The sequence below is a fragment of the Morone saxatilis genome, unplaced genomic scaffold (assembly GCF_004916995.1).
Source record: "Morone saxatilis isolate NCDOM2014 unplaced genomic scaffold, NCSU_SB_2.0 Contig24, whole genome shotgun sequence".
Classification (NCBI taxonomy): Eukaryota; Metazoa; Chordata; class Actinopteri; family Moronidae; genus Morone; species Morone saxatilis.
The window spans coordinates 10,685,193-10,696,330 of NW_023339807.1; the positions used below are offsets into that span (position 1 = coordinate 10,685,193).

Consider the following 11,138-nt stretch of genomic DNA (forward strand, 5'->3'; position numbering starts at 1 on the left):
GGTTCCATTAAAATGATGCCCCACTCAATGGCGGCTCCATTTGCTCTTTAGATTTAACACAGGCCATATGTCTAGCAGGAGGCAAACAGCTGATGGGGTTTAATTGACAGAAATCAACATATTTGGTTGTGTGTGTGTGTGTGTAGTTTCCTTTCTCTTTATGAATGGAATGGTTAGGTATCGATTATTAGTATTAGGCTCTGGTATTTACGAGTAAAGGCAGTACCTGGAAGAGGATGATAAAGCCGGTATTGTTCATACATAGCACATTACACACCTCTTTTTCACTGGTACAGGGTGAGAGGAGGTAACTGAATGAATCAAGACAATCTCATGAAACTCTAGTGCACACCCACAAAAATTGAGCAATCCTTCTGTTGGGTTGTGACTTTTAGGAATGTTTTCTTACGTTGATCCTGGTGTTAAACATTTCTCTGCCCTTGAACTGGTTTAATAATAATTTGGTTGTCGATTTTTCTTAGACTATGTCAGTTCGTGATTCTTTATGGTCTCCAGTAGCAGATTAATAGTTTACTTCAAATACATTTAGTCACTAACATATTTTTAAAGTCACTAATTGCACTTTTCACAAATAATTGAATGTTTGCATCCACAGCAACTGATAAATAACTTATTTTTAAAAGAAACTGTTGCTCGATTGCATACAGTAGACCTCCATGAACACAGCTCAGCTCATCTGTATGCAGACACATAAGAAAGGCATCCATGTCGTTGTCTCAATCTGAGTCTGCAAGGCAAAGACACAAATATACAAAACTGTATATTTAGCTAATTCTGCCAACGTGCTACAAATTCCATAATGTAATCTCATATGACTAATAGCTTCATCAGCATAAAAAGACATTTCTTACTCAACCAACTGGTTCGTGATTTAACGAGATGTGGCAGGCCTACTTGGTCATATTTTTCGTCGTATTATATCTATCACCAGAACATCTTAATTGCCTTTTGTCCATTCCTCCACATACAGGTATTCCATGGTGACGGCTATGGGCTACTTGACAGTGTGCCAAGTGAGCAGAGTCTTCATCTTTAACTATGGAATACTGTCCACTGACTTCTCTGGGTAAGGAGAAAAAAACGTAATCACTCAGGTGTCTCACTTCTTCTTTTTTCGTTGCCACACCTTTGTGGTGACAGCATGCTAGTCATTTCATTTATAGAGCAATTCTAATTTTATCAGTTAACGTTTCCAAACTGTGTTGTACCTGTTCACACATTCACCAGTGCCACGACCTTGTGTAAATACAACACCACTGATTAAAAAGCAGCAGTGTGGATTGTTCACAGTTGACACTGCCCAGACAGGTAGAGTTGAGGTACTCACGCACTACTGCCTCCTGGCAACTGTGACTTTGTTGTGTTAGAAACAAGGCTTCTTCTAAAGGATTAGGCAGTCTGTATATTTAAAGGGTTTCTTTTCATTACAACGGTACATGCTCTTTTTCTCACTCTACAAGAATCTTAAAGAAGTGCTAAAAGAAGAACTTAACGTAGTAGGAGGGAAAGATGAGCAGTGACTCCCGGTCATTGCTCATTATTTCATAAATGAAAGATTGCAACCACAAAAATGACTAAAATCAGAACTTTGCCCACAGGCATTTACATGTAACTTAATTTAATAGCTATGTTCACATTGATGGCATGTAGTTTCTTTTAATAAAGAGGTTATAACATATTGGTTATTTCATTGTGGACCACAGTTGGGTCTCCCTGGTTTAACTAAAAAAAACAAAAAAAAAACATATTTAACTAACCATGGAGTTACAGATAATGTCAGGATAATGCCTGAGGTGTGGTACCACTGGAAAAAATCATTCCAGAGTGGATGTTATAGTGTTTCTTTTAAAAGGTAACAGCTGACTTTGGTGGCTCCTGTATTCAGCAACTTTTTTTGCACAGTTCTGGTGTGGATGAATTTGCTGGCAACCTCAACTGCACTCCGCGTGACTTTGGTGATGAGAAGCCAGGCCTGTGAGTCAGCCTTTGGGAGGGTCGTATATTAAATTACAGATACAGCTTCTTTAGGCTTACAGACTGCACACATACTTGGTTGTGAATCACACAGATGATGTTTATATGTGTAACTTCACACAAAGGCTTTGATGAAGTAATCCAATGCCAAAGGAAGTACTTAAAATAAGGTTCTTTGTTTCTGTGGGCTTATTTTTTAACACCATTCATTTATGTTGGTAATTATCTGTTTTCTACTGTTGTGTTGTCCTCATTATCACCTTGACATGTTGTGTTTCTTTCGCTGTTGGAGGATGCCAAACACAGTTAATATAGAGCTTGTCTCTACAGTCTGTGTGCTATCGTCCCTTTTGTCAGTGAGCATTTCCATAAGCTGATGTTTTCTAGATTTGGCAGAAAGGCAGAACTGAATCTAAACTAGGTCAAAATCTTGTCTAGAGTCCCAATCTTGGAGTCTTTGTGGAAAAACAGAGTCTGTAGGCTACAGTGGTGAAGGTTGCACACCCTGAAAATGTTTCTCTAAATCCCACTGCCAACTCTCATTGAGCTGGCACTGCCAGACGCTCGGCCAGCCCCTCTGCCTCGGTTTTCCATGCAGTGCACACAATGCAGCCCAATCACACACAGGAACCAGTGTGTGTGAGAGTGAGAGCGTGTGTGTGTGTGTGTGTTTGTGAGAGGGAGAGATGTAGTTTATGCGTGTCTTTGTGCACACGCATTCTTGGGACAGAGAGGTCTCTATCTGTGGATGAAACCAGGAGAGGGGGTGTGAAACTAGTCTGTGCAGACTTACTGTACAGGACCTCATTGCCCTCCATGTCACCTCACTCCCTGATAACTTAAACCAAATTAAAACTAAAACACCAGCTGTTGTTCACCTAGTTTACTATATTTGTGTGTACTGGGAGCTTAACAAGATAAAGCTGTACTGGTTTCAAAGGGAGGTTACGTGAAAATGTGTTGATTTGAATGAATTGCATTGGATGAATAAGTGAGCCTCTTTTAACACTACTGGAAAAGAATGAAATATGAAATGAAAGAAGTGATTCATGGGGGGGAATAAATTCTGTCGCCTCAGAGAGAAGCTCAGTGGCGCTTGCTTGGGACATGCTTTGTTTCAAGTCAGTCATACTGTATAATAAATGACTGAAAAGCAGTGTGTGTTTTACAGTTGAACTGAACAATAAAATTCTTTTTATTTTTTCTGCTCAGGCCTCTGATGATAGTAACCCAGAAGATCACAACACTGGCTTTTCAGCTTCATGATGGTAAAGCAGAGGAGAGGATGCTCACAAACACACACACACACACACACACGCCCTTAAAGGTCCAGTGTGTAGTATTCAGTGGCATCTAGTGGTAAAGTTGCAGATTACAACCATTTGAATACAGCTCAGCCTTCCAAGCATATAGGAGAAGCTACGGTGGCCATGAAAAAAAGACCCTATCAAGAGTCAGTATGTGGTTTGTCCATTCTGGGCTACTGTAGAAACATGTTGGTTCAATGTGGTGGCATCTGAAGAGAACCCACTCCCTTGAAAACATACCAATGTATATCATTTGCCAATAGACCATTCTAAATGTTACACACTGGACCTTTAATAATGGAGGCAACATTATCTCACAATTACTTAACATTTAAGATTAAGCCTGGCCTTTCACTGCACACTTTCTGACAGCATGACAGGAAACCAGCATGCAATACGAGGACCCTGAAACTCATCATTCATTTTATTGTTTGGTGAAATGGAGGTTACTCATGAGTTCATCTCTTATTTTTCAGGTATGTGTAAGAAATCTGAACAACTGACCCCGGAGCAGAAACTTCTGGCTATAAAGTAAGTTTTTACTGTCTGTAAAACATACAAATGACTTTTTTTTATACAGTGGTAATTGTATGTTGCAGTGTGAAACATCAGGATATAGACTTTTTGGAGATAAGTAACAATAATAATAAAGTGGAGGTTTCTGATTCCTCTTCTTTTTTCCTTACTGATTTAATAGATTATCTTTTACATCTGTCCTTAGAGGTGCACATACAATAGTTCACACTGTGCTGGACCTAATGTCCCTGTCAAAGTATATATGCATGCACAGAAGGTTGCATCTGAATTAACACCTTATTTAAAGAATGAATAACTGTTTCTTTTCCTTTAGCCACAAAGGACAATGACAAGGAGATGCAATCATGGTGAATAGCTTGTTCATGTAAAAAGCATGCTGGGGACTTAGAAAAGAGGCTTCATTTTGCATGGGAAATATTACATGTTCATGCATGTGATGTGATAAAACCACATTTATCAGTGTACCATGCATGCTATTTCAGAATTAATTTAAAAATGTATCAAAAATGATCATAGCACATAGTTGCTCTTAATTTAGTGATTGATCTAGATTTCTGTGCTCCCTGTAGGTTTAGATATCACTTAAGTTTTATTGATTCTGTTTTTATTTATCAATTCTGGTTGTACTGTAAACATTATATACAAGCTTTGAGGCACGTCTAACCAGCTATGTAGACTGAATCTCGTTAGGTCAATACTTTGCTTTCATGAATGAATAAACTTAAATAAAAAGTACATTTATGACTTCCTGGTTCCTTTAAAATGCTGTGTAACTGCTGTAATCAGAGGGCCCAAGGAACCATTTAAAACCTAATTTATAACATTTGGGATGTCTTGGTGTAAAATATTAAAAAGTAACTTTTTGTCCGTCAAAGAATGTTTGCTTTTATGTAAAGAGGTTTATATGCCAAGCAATAATACATGTTTACAAGAGCCCTTTTTTAAATTATGAATTTTTTTTATTATTTAAAAATGAACGGCATGCTTTTCTCACATCTCCACCCAACTTAGATGAAAATATACATTAACACTGTTGCATTTCACCTGAAGTGATCACTGCAGTCAATGCTGAAAACAAAGGGGTTCTCGGTTTCGTTTTCAGTGATTTCTGATGTTGTTCTTTCTGCAGTGTGAGGCCTTCTCTCATCGAATACCTGAGTTACAATCTGAACTTCCTGAGTATCTTGGTGGGACCATGCACTAACTATAAGGACTACACAGACTTCATAGAGGGCCAACACATTAGCAGGAGGCTCAGGCAGCACTCTGCGACATGTAATGGTCAGAACGGCTATGATAAGACACCGGACCCGTCACCTCTGGTAGGTTCATGATTTTACTCAATGACACAACATAACCTGGGACTAGTAGGAGTGGTTTTAAATCTGTCTGTCTATTCTAGACCACACTTTTCTAGTGAGCAGTAGGTGTATTGTGAGACAGAGCACACTGACACTGTATTGTGTGAATGTGACACTACTAATAATAAGTGTCTAATTTTAAATTTTGTATTTGGTCTGAAATCTGAAATAAATTCATCATAAGGCAATAATGAAATGAGACATTTCTTGGCTGGTGTGGACATTAACATTAGTCTCCTCTAGGTCCAATAGTATTTGGGCATCCAGAGGTGTACACCGATCCAATAGGAACATCCTTCAATTTAAAGAAAAAAGTGTAACCTGAACTTTTCAGGAGTAGATGGACATAGTGAATGGATTCAGTAGATCTGAGCAACAAACCAATATTTGGTTTCTGTATGTTTTCTCTGCAGAGCGCAGTCTGTAAAAAATTGCTGGTCTGCTGCGGCTGTATGCTGTTCTTCCTCACTGTGACCCGGTCCTTGCCGATAACGTACAACGTGGACCCCCACTTTGTCAGCCAAACCCCCTTCCTCACCAGACTCACCTACGCTTTCTTCTCCATACAAGCAGCAAGGCCCAAATTCTACTTTGCTTGGACACTAGGTGAGCCCTGTGTGTGTAGTTGGACTATTGTCAGCTGGTATGACATGGTGTGATGATGGGAACATGAGCTGCATTGTTACTGCCATGTATGTCATGTGTTTTTTTTTCTCCTTCTTGTCAGCTGATGCAGTCAACAATGCTGCAGGTTATGGTTTCTTGGGAATGGATGAAAATGGAAAGCCATCTTGGGACCTCATATGCAACCTCAACATCTTGGGGATTGAGGTACCTTCAGTGTTTAACATAATTTAAAAAACAGAACATTGCTGTGTTAAATGTTGTGCACATTTATGTCATTCAAAGTCTGGCAATGACTAAATTGTTATTTATTGGTTGTGTTCTTTAGACTGCAACCAGCTTCAAGACATTTATAGACAACTGGAATATTCGAACCGGAATTTGGCTCAAAACGTAAGTGCCTCAGTACGTCTACAACTTCAGTACGGTTCATTTGCTTTCCTAGCTTTTCATTTCCCAAACTCTTGTGAATATGTCCCATTCCTTTCATCTGCTCAGGGTGTGTTATGACCGAGCCCCTAGGCACAGGTTGCCGTTAACCTTTGTCCTGTCTGCCCTGTGGCACGGTGTTTATCCTGGGTACTATTTCACCTTCATCACTGCCATTCCAATCACCATGGCAGCACGAACTGTGAGTACTGTACCTCCTCTGGAAATTCAAATTAATACTTGACTGTGCACTTCCAAAGAAAATGAACAGTCTACAAATTGGACAATCAGTATTTTTTTCCATTGTTCCAATTGCAATTGAAATGTTGATAACTTTATTAAATTTTACACACATATTTGTCAAAAGTAATTAAACATTATTATACCACAGCAAACTAAATTATATAGCTTTAGTAGTCTAAATTCATACAATCTGAGACATTTTTTGAAGGAACGTAATCAATTCTTGTCATGGAACTTAACTGGGTTCGTTAGAATTACATCAACAGCATAGCTTAAATACACTAATCCTTTCACTGGTGCTAAAACCGTTACTTATCCTTCTCTGTTTATCGGTCTCACCCCACCAGGTACGGAAGTCTGTCCGCCACTACTTCCTGGCTTCTAGAGCCTTGAAACTGGGTTACGACATCTTAACTTGGGCAGCCACCCAGCTAGCCATCTGCTACACTGTCATGCCTTTTCTACTTCTTGCAGTAGAGCCCACTTTGATTTATTACAGGTATGTAACACTCACCTTTAGTCCTCTTATCCATTCAAGCCCAATTGAAAATGCACATCAGTTATTACCAAAGCCCACGCTGACTTTTTCAGATGTCGTGATTTGCTTAACCAGCAGTCTAGCTAACAACTAAAGATATTCATTTTACTATCATTGAAGACTTTACATACAAAAATATACACTTTTGAGAAGCTGGAATCAAAGAATTTTGGCAAAATGACTGAAAACTATTAATTGTTTATCAAAACAGCTGCTGATGTATTTTCTGTCAATGAAGTAATCATTAGCCTACAGCTCTAGTGTAAATATATTAGCAGGCTTTTTGTGGCATATAGATGGTTTAAGTTACAGAAGTTACACTGTTTTCCTCCTTTCTTTCCTAGGTCTATGTACTTCCACGTGCACATCATTAGCATTCTGGCTGCGATCGCCCTGCATCATAAGCACAAACCCCGGGAACCCTCTCCCACCACTAAAACGTTTTCCTCCTCCCCATTCTCGTCTTCGTGCTCAGCCCAGTGCCAGCCTGTTCACTCCAACAACAATGACAAAGTAGACTGAAAAACCCCCTCTTCACGTTCTTTTACCAAACTCTCAGTCCATGGTGTTCTCTCAAAGACTAGTGAATATCCCTTAAGGGCATTCAACCAATTTAAAATGGGAAAACATTGTGTTATTTATTTTTTGGGACAGAGTAAAGAGTTAGGACTAAAACCTTGACCGTACAAGACGATGCAGGATGTCAACCTATGGCACTGGATGTTCATGGGGAAAGCTTTTCTACCATACAGTGAGATTGAGACAATACATCAAACATAAGCTCAACAGGCAGACTGCAAACTGAAACATTAGCTGAGGGAACGTCTCTGGCCCCACCACCATCCACTTTCCCCTCCACCTGCCCCCTCTCTCCTCCACTGTCCCCCCTCCTTGCCCATCTCAACACCAGCCTGCCTGCTCCAACAAACAATACAACAGAGTGAAGAGAGAAAGGAGGCTCACTTTCTTTCCTGTCCTCTATCTGCGCTGTCCAACTGACCGATGGGATGTAAGCCAGCACAGTAGAGGGCAGCTCATAAACGGGGCATAAATACCAGCGCGCACAAAAACAAACACAAACACAAACTCATGCATAAACAGGCAACACACTAGGAAACAAATATTCATACCCTCTCTTAGACACGCTCATACTTGGTCACAGTTTAATAGCATACAAAGGCTGCCCTTGTGTGGCCACAACAAAAGAGCATACCAAGAGGAGAGAGAACCCTGGTGTGTGTGTGTGTGGGTGGGTGGACCTTATCATGAAAAACTGTGGACTGTGTCGGTATTTCTCCCACTGTTAGTTTGTACCAGCTTGGGGCAAAGACACTTGAAATACCAATTAGACCATGCAGTTCTCAAACTGTCCAGTGAAACCATTACTAGTCTTTTAAGGCCAGATTTCAGCTCCTCCTGGTGAGGAGGCTTCACTATGCTGTAGAACAAGTAAACACTATCTATAATCATGGGCTTTAGCTATACCCGAGTAAACATAAAGGAAAGGCTAACAAATAGCTGAAGAATACATTGTGCAACATAACAACAACTATGTTGTTTTGCATTGCACATTTGTAACAAGTGATGAAATGCTGCAATCTGAGCACACATTTTCAATAACTTAATGAACGTAGTCAGACTTTCCCCACGAAATCTCATTGTGGGCTAAAGCAGTAGGGGATTTAATAGTGCCGTACTTCTTAATGTGTTAGTATTTACCATGTGATAGGTGCTGGATACCTATTATCATTATCATTATCATTATCATTATTATTATTATTATTATTATGGTACAGAGTAATTGAATAAAAAGCTGAGGTGAAGCTGAGAATACATTTGATGTTTCTCTTTTTGGGAGGAAGCCATTGCACACTCAAAGAATGGAAAGTATGAACAAAAATAGGAATTTATATATCAAAAGTATTTTTTCTCAGTAGGAGCAGGGTGCTGTGTTCTGTCGCTCTGTGAAAGAACACATTTGAAAACTGTTGTTCTACCAGAGCTTATCAACAGCGGCAGGTTGATTTAACAGAGACATCTGCTGGTTGTTTGTACTGTCTGAACTCTGCTGAAGTAATGAAGGTAGGCCAGTTGGGACTGACTGAAACGGTCACGCTGCAGTATCTCCCAGTGCAACTTCAAACTAACCATGAGCAGAAAGCATATTTTTCCACTTATATTACAAATTTCTCAGCAATATTCACAATTTCTTCTCTTCACTAGCTTTTACTTTTGCACAATCGAAGTTAATGAATCAGAGGGTGATGCTTATGATTACAGATCAGCTAAGCACTTCATTCATTATTTGTTGGGGTTTTTTTGCATCAAGAATGGATCACTCAGTGGAGGTTTGGCATTTGGAGTTTTTAAAAGTGGCACGGTGGCTTGGTTAGCAATGGTGCTATCTGCTGCAGGCTAGCATGTTAACTTATACATTTAGGGGTCAGTTCTTAAAAAAGTTTGCTAACAATGCTAACAAGTTGCAATGCAAGAATATATTTTTGGTAGTGTAACAGTACACAGTAAAGATGACATACTGAAGGTTATGTCAGGTTATCCCGTTAAATGCATTTTATGGGTTGCCTAATGAACATGCAGTTTATTCCTGTGGTTTAACAGCCTGTTTTTTGTGGTTAATCATGTTAGAGACACAATCTAAATGCATTTCATTACCTGCTTTGGAATTTAATCAAAACTTTTTGACTACTGGAAAAATGTATACTTTGGACTTGCCTGTTTTGGCATTGACTCAACCTCTAGTTCTTAATATGTAAAGGCTCACAGTAGAGCCTGTTTGTGCAAGAAAAACATCAGACTATGTAGACTTGTTGTCTATTTTTCTGTCGAGACATCAGTGTCATGTGAAAATCACACTTCTCAACTTTGCTGTGACAAGTACCCAGTTCACAGGCAAGTGTCGATATCAGGAGTGGGCATGTATTGAATTAACACTTATTATTCAGTTAATACCAATAATGGGAATTATTTGAGATTTTAAGGGAAACAAGAAGGAGGGGGCATGTGCATCAAGCTATTTCCCCTTGGCTAATTAGAATGAATCTCTTTTTGACTACATCTCTTAACTTTTGGGTCATTTTGGAGAAAAATATGACGATATTTAATGTTTGTGGATTGTTTTAATGTTTAACAACACAGTAAAACATTTCCTGGAGTTAATGAAGCTTCAGTAGTGACTGCTTTGGGGACCTGTAGACTCTTTGCAAGAGGCCTGCAATTCTAAACATTTTGGCCTGAAAAATGCTGGTGCTAAATGCCAATGGTGTTACAGTTAGTCCCCACAACAGCCACTGTTGAAGGCTGACTGTACCTAAACTCCTCAAGAAGTGCTGAAAAGTGAAAACACTCCTCCCAAGTATGGCTTTGCTATAACATAGAATTGTTTTTGTGAGACAAAGCCCTTATTAACTGATATGGAACTAGTTATAACCCTTAAATGTGTTGTTACCAATAACATGTACATTGCACTGTATGTATGCTTGTTGCTAATGTTTTTAGTGCAGGGAAATGAGCGATGAGTGGCACATATACAGTATGAATGTGTTGTCAGAATGAGCAGCTATTTGAATGACTGATTATGAAGATGTTTTTTGTATGTGTTGTTGATGTGTGTGATCAAATATACTGACTTTGTGTGTGTGTGTGTGTGTGTGTGTGTGTGTGTGATATTTTCTGATATTGCCCCATTGCTCCATTTTAGTATTGTTTGTATAGAGGAAAGCGTGAGTGGTATAAAAAACTGTTGATTAACAAATAAAGATTCAGTGAAACAAATTATTATTTGTCGAAGTTTGAATTTCTTGATATAAAAATTTTTTTTTTTAGTTGGTATGTAATTTACTTAATAATGTATTTTTTGTATTCTAACTTAAGTGATGTAAATATAAATACCTTTTAGGATCCAGTAGGTTCCAGTGAGTCGTATTTGTTTTGTATGTGTTACATTTTACTCTCATTCTCACTCACACCATCAAGTCAAACCCTCTATATGCGACGCCTGTCCCAAGCTGTTTAATCTCTGATGATGTTCTTGAAATGCCTGCCCCTCTGTCCCTTGTGTCACCTGTCTGTTCCCTTCTGACACTG

At 39.0% G+C, this 11,138-nt stretch overlaps 1 protein-coding gene across 1 annotated transcript in view; it reads left to right on the top strand.

Moving 5' to 3' along the window:
- Window positions 1-10,826, top strand: part of mboat1 (membrane bound O-acyltransferase domain containing 1) — a 13,222-nt gene extending 2,396 nt beyond the window's left edge. The window contains exons 4-13 of the mRNA XM_035672337.1: window positions 992-1,087; window positions 3,208-3,263; window positions 3,779-3,833; window positions 4,969-5,161; window positions 5,614-5,806; window positions 5,928-6,031; window positions 6,153-6,217; window positions 6,323-6,455; window positions 6,844-6,995; window positions 7,379-10,826. Coding sequence (XP_035528230.1) covers window positions 992-1,087; window positions 3,208-3,263; window positions 3,779-3,833; window positions 4,969-5,161; window positions 5,614-5,806; window positions 5,928-6,031; window positions 6,153-6,217; window positions 6,323-6,455; window positions 6,844-6,995; window positions 7,379-7,556 — 1,225 coding nt within the window. The 3' untranslated portion in view covers window positions 7,557-10,826. The remainder of the gene's footprint in view (window positions 1-991; window positions 1,088-3,207; window positions 3,264-3,778; window positions 3,834-4,968; window positions 5,162-5,613; window positions 5,807-5,927; window positions 6,032-6,152; window positions 6,218-6,322; window positions 6,456-6,843; window positions 6,996-7,378) is intronic.
- The last annotated feature ends 312 nt before the right edge of the window (window positions 10,827-11,138 follow it).